This window comes from Dermacentor variabilis, chromosome 4, assembly GCF_050947875.1.
Source record: "Dermacentor variabilis isolate Ectoservices chromosome 4, ASM5094787v1, whole genome shotgun sequence".
Taxonomy (NCBI): Eukaryota; Metazoa; Arthropoda; class Arachnida; order Ixodida; family Ixodidae; genus Dermacentor; species Dermacentor variabilis.
In genome coordinates, this window is record NC_134571.1 from 149,963,593 (window position 1) to 149,979,282 (window position 15,690).

A 15,690-nucleotide genomic window follows, 5' to 3' on the forward strand; every position below is an offset into this window, starting at 1 on the left:
ATATATATATATATATATATATATATATATATATATATATATATATATATATATATATATATATATATATATATATATATATATATATATATATATATATATATATATATATATATATATATGCTATACGTAATCTGCCAATAAACTTATCCACGAATTATACAGAGACCCTTCATTTCAGAACACGTACGCTTAATACATTCTCGATCTGACCATCGAGATTATGTGTGATGCTGTTACATATCTGGGGCTCGTCTGTTATGTGGGCACAGTTGTGGGTCACTGCCTCGCCACTGCAAGTGGAGTTCTATGTTAACTTATGGCAGTGGCATATAAAGCTGTCACATTATGAACACATGCAAGGAACACCGAAATATTGTTACGAAAACATTGTTTACATTAGTGCAGGGTGGCGAAAGAGCACAAGGCAGAAGTCACTGAAGACTGTCATGATAATGTGAACCCTTCATCACAAATTTTAACAGACACACAGCAATAGCAAATTACAAGGAAATCTCCGTTTACGTAACAATTCATTTTTAAGACAGCTTATTCAACTTTCCCCTGTCAGACTTTGTTAAGTAAAATTTATGTTAGCACAAATTGTCCTAAAAAGAAAGATGTACTTGTTCCAATCTGTGATTGCTTACACTTTTACGCCTAAACCTGCTGGTAAACCGAAAACCTTGGAAGCAGAATCATTTATAACGCCGAAGCATTCATAAATGAGGAAACGTCATTGCATTATTAACCGGTGAAAAGATTGATGAGTTTTGTTATGCAAGTTCACGAGAAAGGATGGAGTCCACGCACACGCGCACGTTATGAACACGATTACTTCCGAACGCAATCTTTCTCACCGGAGGAAACCACTTATCAAGATTTTCAATTTCGCATAAATGTGCGTAACTAAGTTCTACCAACCAGTGCTGAGCAAGCGTCCGTTCCACTGTTTATGTGGGAGTTCTGTTTACTACGTTCGCAAAGCATTCATGCACACACGCAAAGCACGCACAACACGCGGGCAGAGTTGGAACAGGTGTGGTAGAAGTCTGTTGCCACATTTGGGCGTCATTGTTGCCTGAATACCTGCCAAATTTGACGGGCAAAAACGCCGTGAAATGTAGTGAATGTGACGACGCCGTTTCCTAAGCGCAAAGAGTTAATAGATCAGGTGCATAACACGCACGCACGCTCAGAGCTCTCGATAGTACAGTAATGTTGCTGCATTACCCGCGCGCTTTTGAATCGCTTGCCGCAATTGCGGGCCCTGTTCTCCGACAGTACCAAGCGTCTTTTTTCACAGCGCACGCTGTGCCTTGCCAGCACGGGATGAGGCTTTTGCTGGATCTGAAAGGGAGAAGCGTTGCATAACACTCGGGGCGCCTAATATCGCTACGCGCGATCGCTGCATTGACATGAAGCGGTTGCATTGCCTGGCTTTGCATAGGCGATCTTCTGGGGCTTAAGCTACTCGCAATACAGGCTTTTCTGGAGCTGAGACACGTTGAATAACACTCGGGGGGCTTTTTATTGCTATGCACGATCGCTTCAACGGCGCAAAGTGTTTGTGATGTGTTTTCCCTGCATCTGCGATAGAAACAACAATTGAGATTCCATGACGTTGCATTGTGAATGTGTGATTTTGTGTCCCGTTTGGCTTCTTCAATGAGTGTCCTTTTAATTATGTTCTTGCTTGACAGCAAAATATCCGCAGTGTGGTTGAATTATTCGGTTCTTTATCGCATGAGAATTGCAGTGAGTGGTAATTTTACCAGCTATTAGAAATCTAGCTCTGCACATCGAGCTATAAAGCATAATATGTAAATTTGATTCAGTGCGTGCATCTTACTATGATGTGTCGTTATCTCGACATGTTCTAAGTTCTGAGGGCCCTGCAGTGTGGTAAAGGAATGTATACTTGTCTACCATCTGATGCAGTGCACGTGTTTTCTTAGTGTCAGTTCTTCCAAGTGCAATATTTTCATGGGTGCACTGCTGGCTTTTCAAGTTAACATACACTATGATATACTACTGAACAGTATGCGTTGCAATGTTTCGACAAGAAACTAGGAGTATTATGTACGGCGCAATTATGGTTACTCCATACAAGTATCTATATGAACACACAAAATCTGATTCTTCCATCGCATGCAGTTTATAAGTCATTAAGGAACAAATTATTTGAGCGTGTGAAGGAAAATTATGATTCCACACAATCTTATTACTTTGGCAGTTGGGTATGCCAATAAATTATTGGGTATGTGGGATGTTTATATGCATTTGTCTGGACGATGGTACAGAGCGAACCTTCAGCAGGAATCTTCTCCCTACAATAATGGCCTCCTATGATAGACTACTGCTGAAATGACAGATTTAGTGAGCGAATATGTATCGTTAATTGAGTTACACATATTTTAAGTCATCTGTGAGCACGGTGGTTGTGTTAAGAAAATATCAGTTCTTTCTCCCGCTAACTTTTCAGAATTGTTATCTGGTTCTATCATAATGTGTAATGTTATATAAAGTAAGTAAAAGCACGCATTATGAATAATGAATCTTAGGTATAAATACCGGCTTTTAGCATATCACTGGAATATAATTTTATGACAGCTAGAAACACATAACTCTATTCCCCATAACCACTTTGTTTTGTGCCTCCCTACGAAGTGTAAGATGGGTATGCATTCATTAGACATTGCACTAACATATTTTGGAACTACTTTTTTTGCAAATCTTCATATTAGCGAACCATGTGGAAGCGGGACTGTTGGCAAAGCAAATGAAGAATGCATAGCGATATTTGACCGCCATAAATTATTTATTTCCCGTGACACTCCTTCTAAATGTGCCAAAGAAATTATTGACCGTAGAGGTGTCTGTTTTTGTCATAAAAGCTGAATTGTAGGGCACCTAAACAATAAAATTTCATAGTAAATTAACACACCCTACAAATATATACGCCATATATATACATATATAGACATAGACACTCTATCATCATTTTACAAAGCAGCATTGTCATGTATCCTAAAATTTTGCATACAAATGCGTAACTTCGTGGTAATTGAAACTTTTGTGTTCATGTATACCATGTCTTAATTAAGAATATGCTTTCGGTCATAAGTTGGAGGCACAGCTCTCACGCAATGGTTTCCATTGTAATGGTTCCCATCTTTCAGATCTTCAGCTTGCCACTCTCTCTTCCTAACACCACCTTCAGTCATTGAAGTTTGTTCATGCTATGGTTAACTCTCCACAATTTCCTTTACCTTGCCACTTTATCATAACTGATGGACTTACATCTACTTTACACTATCCTGACTAAATGTGTCTCATCATGATCACACCGAGACATTTGAATGGTATTTTTGTCCGCACTATAGAACTGTGTAATGCTTTACTTGGTCATGTTCGTTCTTTAATTGTCACCATGGTGAAGTTTTCGATGTTGTATACAATAACTACTGAACTTGCATTGCATCTTGTTTTCTTTTTGTTGTTGCTTTTTCATCCTTTGCTAAATTTGTATTCTGTGCTCATTGTTCCTGCAATGGCCGTTCGGGGCTACAGTATGTTGAATTAAATAAAGGAAATAAATTTCTCTGTGATGGTTCTGCTAGCTTGACAGCACCAAATTTAGCATTTGGACAACATTAATTGCACATAAACCAGAAAAAAAAACCACAAAGTGAGGCAGGTGTGAAAATCAAAGTTTACATAATATACTAGCATGTACGCCAGACAGCATCCACCCTAAAGTGATGTGCACACCTACCAACACTAGGCTATACTGTGGTGTGCACACCAGACCACGCTGATGTGCATACCAGAACACACCAAGCTGCTCTGGTGTGCACGCCAGAACACACCAGGCCACTCAGGTGTGCACACCAGAACACACCAGGCCACTCTGGTGTGCACAACAGGTAACACCAAATCATGCTGGTGTTTACATTAGGAAACACCAGAACACGCCAAAGGATCTGGTGTATTTTTCAACTGGGTTGCTATTTGAGGCTCGAGCTGGTTCGCAACACGATAGGCATGTGCATAGGCATGATATTCACGATAGGCGCGATATTCGCAACACTATGATGCATGTGTATGCAGCGAAATTCGTAGACTACATAGCACATGCTTATGAAATGGGGAGGGAGTCACCTAGTGAGACCCGTAGGTAACGTGCACCTTCCAGAAGCACTTGTATATTAACTGGACGGAAACATCCGCCAGTCACCCGGCGAGATAGGAGGGTGTGTTTAGAGCATTGGTGAAAAAAAAAGCAGAGAAGAGGCCGATACGACATATGTAGTAGCGCAAGGTAGAAAAGCTTCCAGGACGAAAAAAAGGCTAAGAAGACATATACAAACATGCATGACAGAAAATCATGTATAGCATACCTCAGTAAGTCAAGCAGGCTGGGTGACTCTGTCAGCACCCTCTTTCAAACTGTGTGCCAGTATATCATCATCAGCAGTAACAGCATCGTCATCATCGCCGATATACAGGGGGATAATTTTTCAGATTTGCGGAATTTTTAACAGCAAACTCTAGGAGATAGCATAATTCTTGCCCTCGAGTTGTGTTATCTGAAGAGGCGCGCACTATTAGCGCGAGAAATCGACACTGAAATTCAAATGATTAAATAAAATGCAATATGCACTTCTTATTTTTTTACTTTATGACACATACTGCAATTTATGAATTCTATCAGGCGAATTTGCAAGACGTATCCACTTCAAATGAATTTACAGGCTGACCCCACTTTCGACGTAGGGTTTGTAAAAGTGTAGAACAAAATACATTGATGTTCCCCTTACTTGTATGCTTAAATGCAGAAAAAAGGGCTTTGTTGAAAAAGTATCTGGAATAGTAGTACCCTTTTACGGTGAGTTTGGTGTCGCATATATTCAAACAGGTGTTATTATGTGCATTCATTCTAATTGAATACTCCTTGCAAGCTCACCAGCCTCAGTTCGTAAAGTGTCATATGTGCCATAAAGTTGTTAATAATGATGGTAATTTGTGATGTTTGTATATTTATGCGTTTCAATTCCTCGTGCAAGTCCGCATCTCTGAATAATCGAGCTAAAGGACTAAAATCACGTTATCTGCAAGAGGCAATTTTTAAAAATTCGAAAAACAATAATAACCCCTTATACAGCCACCGCCAGCGGAGGCAGTCACATGTTAGGGACGTGTTAGCAGTAGCAACTCAAAACTTGCATGTTCAACCATGTAACATTTAGGGATCTGTTCTAGAACACCAGAGCCTTCATGTACGATGTCACATTGTAAATACTGATGAAAATTGAATTTATATTATTTATTTATTTATTTTCAATACTGCCACTCTCAGTTGAGAGCATAGCAGGTGAGCATTACAAAGACACTCATCTTTAAAATGAAAAAAAAAAAACAGAAAAAAAAGAATCGGCAAGGAAATACCGAAGCACATGCGCCAGGGTAGTATTGCATCAATAAATGTGGTCTTATGAGTTTTTCAAGCAAAAAGATTAACATCAGAAACATCGCAGGACGAATGCATTCACATGATTAGCGCAATACGCATGCACTCATCGGTAATTTATGGGTCCCATATTTGTATGAAAGACATCTGTAAGTGGCAACAAATGAATGATCACTGATTCAGCGTCATATATGACGGCGATAAAAGTTGGAGTCACCACTGACTCGAACACAAACCATGGTATAGCTTCCGGCGCAATTTTGATTAATCTTCTCCCCTTGGTCTTTCTTTTTCTCGCTAATGGCGTGAAAAAATAAAAGCACACCCATTGCTGCGGCCAAATTTTCGATTGAACGCCACACGCCCATTGCGACGAATGCGATTTCGATTTCTGTCGCATGTGATCGAAATTTTAACAGGTAGAAACATGGTCGGCACATACGCATGATGGCTCCCAATGTCCTCATTTTTTTTTTGGCAAACCTGTTTTTCTTCATTGTAAAGCGACATATTTCCACTGGAGCAAACCTAGTTACTCAGGTTGGCGTCATAGACATTCACTGAAATGCTACACACGCCTGTTGATACATACGCAGTGCCACAAGTAGGCGTCAAAAAGATTCATTGAAGTCCAGCACAGATGGAGTGGTGTATAGCCCGTGCTCCAAGACGCCGTGAAAGAAGAGCGTTGAATAGTGCTACAATGGTACACATTTCCACATACTCAGTGGCTAAAGTTACGACTGTTGCCTACGAACCCTGTTCTAGATGCGCTACCCATTCAACTACCCAATACCTTTGACCCAGGTAGGCGGGAAAACAGTCAAATTAAAGCACATATACGAACATGTATCCAAAAACGTTCGTGACGTACCCAAGGAACACTAACGCTATATAAGGCCCTGCATCTAAAAAGATGGTGAACTACGTGGCCAATAATAATGGAACTAATCAGGCTATCCCAACATCGCTTCATGATGCCTAAGTATGTGGACGCACTTCTCTTTTAGTTTATTCCTAAATACATAAGGTCCCCGTCGAAGAACTATACACAGCAGAAATCCCAGGTCGGCCTTTAATGTCCAATGAGAATGTACCTACCGAGTCACTATTTAAATTCTTATATCACCACCTGTCAAACATCCCCACCACCTTCCCATCCCTTGTTGAAGACACGCCTTACTTCCTTCGAATTATCAACGGCATCAAAGCCAACGAAATCCTTTGCGACTGCACTATTATTGGGGTCGAGGAGTTAGGGAGTCGCCATGTCGGTAGGCGCCGCCCTTGCATAGTATGAGGGATCACGCGGCGCACTCCTCATAGGTTTCGCTTACGGCGCTGAATAAAAACACCACGCGGCAGCCCTCCTGGACATTTATGTACGTACACTAAACACGAGGAAAGTTTTTCACTGTCGATATAATCAACATGTGCAAACGTAAAGCACAGAATCGTCTACAGACGCTATCTTTTTACCGAATACGTACTGGGAACGCCAATACGCGCGGTCGCCGCGATGGAGTCTCCCAAACCGGCTCCTTGCTTTAAAGGTAGGAAACTGCTGAAAGTAAACTACGTGAAATATATTCTTATAGTAGGCTGTCTGTATATCCAAATGGGTCATAGCAGAATGAAGCTTCAATGCAGCGACCTCACTGGTTCGCAGCGACCGGCAGCGGGTCTGCATGCATGTCCGCGCACAACGTTTTGCATTCGCTGTGAGCGCGTTCTCGCACTGTGTGTGTGTGTGTGCGTGTGCGTGCCTTGGGCGTTAGGCCGCAGCATATGAATATTTGACAGTACCCTAGCAACCATTGTTGCGCGGACGCTATCTGAACTGTTTGAAAATAATTTCATTATAGACACTTGGACGCGGCGACTGTGACGTACCATCATGACGATTGAATCTTTTTTTGTCTTCTAAATTCTTGGACATTGCAAAATTATTTCTCAAGTTGCGTCGCACTGTATGTTTGACGGTCTTCTCAGCGTGCGATTTCCTTCTGCTTATTTTTTGTAATCCAGTGCATTAATTCTTAACACAAACATGACCATATGCCATGCCTTCCTTTAATGTGCGTCTTATCGCCCCCTTTCGGTGCCAGTGAATTTGCCAGTATCTAGCATCAACAAGTTCATAGACCGAACCGTCCTGACATCAGCCGGGCTGCGGGCGCAGGCGAGCGTCTAAGTGCGCGTTTTCTTCTACTCACCCAACATCGCGCAGTGCCGGCGCCATAGCAGAAATCTTCCTGGCGTGTGTGTTTTCTGCATACTCGAGTTGTAGCCGATGGCTGTCTGTTGGTTCTAAGTTTCGCCAGCCAAGCTTCACGCAGCTCCTTGCCCTGTGGCTACGCGTGAATAAGGCTGTCACCGGGCACCGTTGCGTACGTCCGGCACTGCGGCACCGAGCAGTAGCCTACCATACTGCACGCCTCCAAAGGCAGCCACTACCTATTATAGTAGTTTCAGATGTTGTCAAGTTGACACCCAAGGCGGCAAAACCTCACCACTTATTCCGAACCTCGGTGCACGTGGGACTTTAAACTTTTGTTTTCAGCTCGCTTAGGCGCTTTCGAAGCCGCCGATGTGGCCGCCGTGTCCATATGATCCCTCATGCCACGTCACGCCGACGGTGGCGCCAGCTTTGCCAGTGGTAAAGCTCGCCACCAATAGTCACGTTAGACGTTTCTGCCCTTTACAGTAACATACCCATGAGTGAAGGAATTGAAGCCGTATGAAGTCCCTCGTTTTCAGTAGCCAAGCGCATGCTCCTGAAGTTTACCTGTAAGGAGTTAAAGGTAAACTTCACGCTTAACTATTTCGAATTCGATTCTATTCATTACCGCCAAACTTTCGGCACTAGCATGGAAACACCATTTGCTCCCACGTATGTCAACATTTTCATGGGAAAGCTTGTAACAAACACGATAAAATCATAACCTTTAAAACCTCACACCTGTCGTCCTTACATTGACGACATGTTTATTATATGGGAACACCGCACAAGCGCGTTAACCGACATAATTAGCGATTTGAATCACTTTCACCCGAGTATAATATTTACTACTTACCACTCTCCTAGTGAAATGAAATTTCTTGACATGATTGTCTACATAGAAAATAGAAAAGTGAGAATGGCACCCAAGAAGCCTACTGATAGGTCGCGAGATTTAGACAACAGCAAGTGAAACGAATAAGAAGAATCTGCGGCGAAGACAACAATTGTATCCACTAAAGAATGGCCTTAACGCAAGGCTATCAGAAAGAAACGATTCAGAAGTTCCTCTCGACAGAGCTTATGACGTCGTGTCAAAGTAGGAGAAGCAGTCGGAGTTACTTGACAGCCTACACCACAATCTGAGAAACCACCAGCTTATAAAACGATATATTCTAATGCCTTTCCATATACGAGCAACATCCTATGACGCCACACAATATAATAAACTAACGAGCGTCTGAGAAAAGTGTTCGTGCAGGTACCAAAGTTCACCTATCGCATCAATAGAAACTTTAAAAACGTCCTAGTGAACGCAAACGTCAGCCAACATCATTCCCCGTAAGATTCCGTATGATAAGTGTATGTCAAGCGCGAAGGCAAAAAATATGATGGAGGTGTTACATGGGCCTGTACGCCATATATTCTGGGAAAAAAATTACATGAAATAATATTGCGGACAACACAGGCGCGCCTCCTCTTACATGTATTATTTGGTGTTTATTAGGGTAGAAAACATAGTATGAGTCACCAAGAGCTCTCGGCCGCCCAAGAATGCACAAATACGTGGCCAGAAATCATAAGAATAAATCGTAGTAAAATCATGGGAATCAGTTTCCCTTCTTTTTACTTGAATTATGTGAGGAACTCTGATCATTCAGGTTAGTTCTTGCTGTTAATGCACCGTTGGCACCCAATATCTTGTATAGTGCGGCAAAACTGTTCGCATTGTGATGTAGATCTCATTCGTACTTCACTGGCGAAATAGCAGTTCCATTAAATGTCGCGCCTTCCATCGTCGTCTATACATTTGTCCCTAAACACTCTACACTTAGGGTAAACCCGTAGGTTTCACTGGGAGAAGGTTATCGGTTTGCTTGAAACAATGAGCCGCCATGTCACTAGGTGAGAGTCCATTGCAGTCCGAAAGTGCATGGCAGGAAAAGTAGGAGGCTCCCATTGATGCATGTATTGTACTTGAGTTACAAACGCTGGGCAATTTGAAGTCATATAATCATCCTTAGTCGTGGCGAGTGTAACATAACGAAACGTTTCTTTTCAGCTTCTGTATATGACATCGATGCCTGCAAAAGTTGCTGTGGTGTATGCCCAGTGCCGAGCTGTGTAAAAAACCGAAGACATGACAAACCTTCGACTGCTCCAATTCGTCATTACTTCAGAGAAAATAACCAATGTACGGAGGTACAGACAAACGGCTGCAAGGGAAATTTCTACCCTACCAAAGCTGAATGTGAAACATGCTGCAAGTAGTAAAATAAAATCATATTCCTTGAAATACATTGTTAATATTTTCATCGGGTATTTTAACGTTGCGATACAATAGAAACCCACAAAACGTGGCGCAATGAAGACAAAGACGGGCATCTGGGATTGGTACGAGCTGGGATCCATCTTGACTCTGGCTGGATTGATTTCAATAATACACTGTATCGGTTACTTTTTTGTATCTTTCCCCACATAATTTTTGTGAAGCTTTCCGATCCGTAATAACCACAAAGACTGTATTGCTAGCGATGCTCCTCCTTTTCACCCTAGACCTTAGCGGATATCTTTGTCAGAATGGCAGTTAATGCAAACTGATTTAAAGAAGATGCTCAATAAGAGCATCATTGAGTCTTCTTCGACTACGTGAGCGCCACCGGTTGTGTTGGTTAAAAAGAAGGACGGGGACATGGCGCTTCTGCGTGGATTACCAGAATCTGAACAAAGTGACTAACAACATGTACCCGTTGCAAACAATTCACGACACCACTGACGGTCTCTACGGTGCCAGTTTCATCTTTTCTATTGACTTCGTATGTGTATAGTAGCACATCGTTGTGGACGATAGGGACAGGGTAAAGGACCTCATCTGTAAAACTCGATGGTCTTCCTTCCCATCACAAACTGCGCCTTTTGAATAGTGTAACGCACCAGCCGCTTTTGAGCGTTTGTTGTTCTCCTTGCTTCAGGGTTTCAAATGATCCACATGCCTGTGCTACTCTACGACGTTAATGTATTTTACCAACTTTATACACACGTTGAACGTCTCCCTACCGTACTTGGCGCTCTAGTAAGGCCAAGCTGATACTCAACTCATCGAAATGACGTTTCGGTTGCCATAAAATTCTGGTTTGGGCCATCTTCTCGGCGCTTCTAGAGTAAACCTGACTCAGACAAAATTCATCCTGCCCGAGACTTCCCGGTTCCGAAACTAGCCACATACGTTTGCAGCTTTTCTGGGCTATTATTTTACTTCCGCCTCTTTGTTCAAGATTTTTCTTCTAATCATCTGCCTCTCACTGACATTTTGAAGAAAGGCGTACCCTTCTCAAGGGGACCTCTACATTCTGCCGCTTTTTTGCGTCTCATCCCGCATTTGACCTTAACATCTATCCTCGCCCACTTTGGCCCTTTTGCACCAAAAGAATTATGTGCGGATGCCACTGGCCATGGTGCATTATGCTCTACTAGCCCAGCGGCAGCGCGCCCACGAACGCGTCATCACTTATGCCAGCACTCCTCTTACCACCAGAACACAACTATTGCAACACGGAACGGGAATGCCTTTCTGTTCTCTGGACGCTTGCGAAGTTCCAGCGTTACCTTTTCAGTCGTAACCGACCATTATGCTCTCTGCTGGTTTTGCTCCCTAAAGGATCCCACTAACCGTCTTGGCACGGAGCTTTGTGCCTCCACGGGTTTTCATACTCTCTGACTTGCAAGTACGGACGCCTGCACCTAGGTGCGGATAGTTTGTCGTGTCACCCCGTCTTCAAGAGCTCTGGCGTGCAAGATAAGAAATATAGTAATTTTGTTTTATGTGTGTCAGAATTCCTCCGTATCGCCCACAAGCAAAGTCGTGATGCCTCACTCAAAGCGTTCATTGATTGTTTTGAATCCACGCCATAGGACGCTCCCTCGCGCCTCTTCGTTCTAGGGTATGGTAGCCTGTACCGTCGCAATGTTTTTGCCGATGGCCCCGATCTCCTTCTCGTCATCCCAAAGCATCTCCATTCAACTTTACGACGCACTCACCACTGGACATCTCGGCTTGTCTAAAAGATAAAGCTTTATACGCCGCCGGCTCTGCTTCCCGGTCTTACACGTTCTTTGCGATTTTACGTGGCACCTTGCGAGGCATGTCAACGTCGCAAAACGCCATCGCTGCTTCGCGCTAACCCTGCAGCCACTTGAAATCCCGATAGAACTATTCGGTCGTTGCCTCTTGGAAGTCGTGCTCCCTTTTGCGGTATCTGCATCGGGGAACAAGATGATTGCTGTCGCTGTTGATTACACGAGCAGATGCGCCATTATGCGCGCTCTTTGAGCCAGCTGCGCCACAGAGGTGGCGCAGCTCCTTCTACACGACGCCATATTCATCCATAGAGCTCCACGTCAAATACTCACACACCGAGGCCGCACTTTCTTGTACGAAGTCATTGATGGCCTCATGCGTGTTTGCTCTATCCAGCTTCAGCTTACCACCTCCTACTATACAAAAACCAACGGTCTGATGGAGCAGTTGTAGTGGACCCTTACAAATGTGCTGACAAATTACGTTTAAACCAATCACCACAAATGTCCCTCCTCTAACTTACATTACGTTCGCGTAATTTTTTTCTCGCCTTGACACTGCCGGCTATTCCCCGTTCTACCTCTTCTATTGCCGTCAACCCGCGCTACCGTTAGACACCTTGCTATCATCGATTACGAAATCGGAAAGCGAATGTGCCCGTGATGTGAGCGTTAGCTAATCACGCTCGACAACTTGCATGCACTCGCCTATCAGCTTCGCAACAGAACAAGAAGCGTCGCTACTACCTCTGTCACCGTGAAGTGCACTTTTCATCGGGCGCCTTTATGCTGCTTTGGTCACCTTCCCGTCGAATAGGCCTTTGCTAAAAACTTCTCCCCTCTTAGCAAAGCCCACATCAAGTGGTTCAACAAGCCACTGATGTCATCTACCAAATAGTAGCAGCCATTCTCGCAACGTCCTCTGCTCCGACAACCAGCAATATCCTCGAAGTAACGAGGCTCAAGCGCTACAACTCTCTACTTTCCCCAGAGATCTGAAGGCACGGGGACAGTACTTTTGCCACCGAGGGTTGTGTTGAAATACAGCAGACGCTTACGAGACATGGCGTAAAGGAAGATGAAGGGAGGCGTCTGGGCTTGGGGATGAGCTGGATGTCACCTTGGTGTCTTGCTGCCCTGCTTTTGTAAGTACACCGTAATTACTTCCTTTGTATTTGTATGTCCGCACGTAACAATATGAACACCGTTAAAGCTTGCTAGGAGTGTCTTTCACGAATCCATTTGCTTACTGCATCGGAAGCACTGACAGTGCTGCCTGTGACAGTTGTGGCAGCGAGGAAACAATCGAACATACCCTCTGTTATTATCCTCGCTACAGCTACTACAGACAATCGCTCGTGACGGCATTGGTGTGCTTCGAAGCCCGGCCGCTTTCTGAGCAGATGATCTAGGTGCGCCGGGTGATGCGACCGTCAAGCCAGGTGGCAGTGAAGGCGCTACTGAAGTATTCCTGGCCAAGCGACCTGCTTGAACGACTGTGACACTCTTACGGTCCCTTGTGTGCGTATGTCTTTTTCCGCTCTCGCACTCTATTCATGTCTGTGCCCTTTTTCTCTTTTCTTACTAACCTTCTGCCTCCCCTTAGCCCTATCCCCAGTGCAGGGTAGCAAACTGGATATCTACAGAAGTTAACCTCCCTGCCTTTCTCACCATTTTATCTCCGTATTCCTCCCTAAAGCTTATACTTTGACAAAGTACTTTTCGTTGTTCTATGATACCTAGGCACGTACATGACAAATGTTGGTATAGAGATCTACTTCTGGCTGCGCTGGCTACGATTCCAGAAAACAAACATTGGGGGTATATCTATTCTCGCACCCATGATTTACTGTTCATTAGACTTTATCATATCCTACCTGCATCTAATTGGTTTACGTGAAATCTCTTATATAAGGTCTATTTCTTAAATCTTGTTTTAAAATATGCCAACACGGAATAAAATAAATTACCTCAAGTAGAAAACCCATTATTCCCAGATTATATATCAAATATGGAAACAAACCTCCTGTTAAATTGAAGAGCGGTTCGCCTCGTTATTCGGCCTTCGCGCTGCTGTTGTTGCCCTGCATGCAGCGTTGGGGGTGGTTCAGAGCGCATATATATATATATATATATATATATATATATATATATATATATATATATATATATATATATACACATGGAAGGAACGTGGCAGCGATCAAGGTCGCTGCGAGAAACTTGTGCTGACCTTTCCAACCATCGCGTGGAGCACCCACTACGCCCTAGTTGGCCGGTTGTCGCCGCATTAGCGTCGTGGGAGCTTTATTTATATGTCACCCCTCAAAACATTACGGATTCTGCAACACTTCCCCTTCTACTTATGTGCAAGCCAAGAGGGGACGTCGATGGAACGCTAGGGAAATGGGGGCTAGGAGGTATAAAGAAGGTATAAATGACGAATTCGCGAAAGAAATTAATAAGAGGCTTGCCACTATCGCAGTTCGCCTACAGGGGGGAGAGGCCGGGATAAGGAAAAGATGACGTGAGAATGCAAGCAAACAGCTGGTTCGGGCAAACTGAAAGTACGGTACGTTTCCGACATTTGTGAAATATAAACACCCTGCAAATTTGTCTTACGGACAAATCACGCAATGATTGCAAGCGCAAAGCCAGGCGACACTACGGAAGTGGCCACACGTTAAATCAACACTGATTTTTCTCGCCCTGATACATTGACGGCTACGGTACCGGTCGAGGACGTAGGCTGAAACTCGACCGAGGCAGCTACATTTGGAAAAGTCCGAAATACTAAAACACCAGTGTACTTATATTTAGGTGCAGATTAAAAAACACAAGGTTGTCAAAATTATCCCAATGTCCACTAGCATGGCCTGCCTCATAATCTAATCGTAATTTTGGAACGTACAGCCCCATTATTCAAATGAAGCTTAAAACTTCTACCTTGATGCTATGTGCTATGTGAGGTTATGACAGTGCTCAACGCTCTCAGAGATTATGATGGCAGAATACCCTTGGTGCAACTGACCCCACAACTACAGGGCTACATTGAACCACAAAATGCTGGCTGAATAAATACCAGCAATTAGAAAGTGTTTAGCCCTTGAATGTCTTATAAGTATGCGCCGGTGTGCACTCTTGGGGGCCTTTATAACTTTTTTACCAATGTGTTTCAGCAAATATTTGAAAGACCTCTATGGCTATTTCTTTCTTTATTTGGTAAGCGTTCTTTATCACTTAACCACTTTTCCAAAGTTATCCTTGTGCTCCAAGACGCGCCTGCACATATTTCTAACATCTAGATTCTTGGCATGGATTCATTAGCGAACGACCGTTATCTAATCAGATTGCGCGCGTGAAGGGGATACTGGCATGCATTCTCGATTTTATTCGAGCATCCGAGTTTGCGCTACAATATACAAGCATTTCATTCGGATGAACTTAATCCTGCACTATATATCCTGCCCACACAACAATAATCGTTATCTGTCTTGCTCGCGTTTACTTTCTTGAAAACGCTGCGCTCGATACTTTCCAGTCGAGAGTGCTCTATGATGCTGATAACGTGCATGCTGTTCGTGACTTGAAAGTACCGGGCTCGCAGCGTTAAACAAAGGAAATGCGGGCCAGACAGATTAGGATTATCATTGTGTCGCAAATAAACAACCCAAAGGGTGCGAGCTTTTTTTACTGTGTAGATCGAAGGAAGCACTGCTTTGCGCGCAGCCAACATTGTGCTTTGTGCGATATTATTTTTCAACGCAAGCTCGCCACAAAAGGAGTTCGATTTGCGACTCAATCTTTTGGAACTGCCTTGTTATTTACATCATTACAGTATAGGCGTGCTACATCTTCATTGAGTGAATACTCGAAAATGTACACGGATTTTCGTTGCGTGTGCCTTTACACACTGAAA

The 15,690-nt window shown here is 43.4% G+C and overlaps 1 protein-coding gene across 1 annotated transcript in view; it reads left to right on the forward strand.

The window, feature by feature from the left end:
- LOC142578394 (uncharacterized) overlaps positions 1–9,990 on the forward strand; it is a 128,212-nt gene extending 118,222 nt beyond the window's left edge. Inside the window, exon 7 of the mRNA XM_075687788.1 lies at positions 9,757–9,990. Within this exon, the coding sequence (XP_075543903.1) occupies positions 9,757–9,769 (13 nt within the window). The 3' untranslated portion in view covers positions 9,770–9,990. The remainder of the gene's footprint in view (positions 1–9,756) is intronic.
- The last annotated feature ends 5,700 nt before the right edge of the window (positions 9,991–15,690 follow it).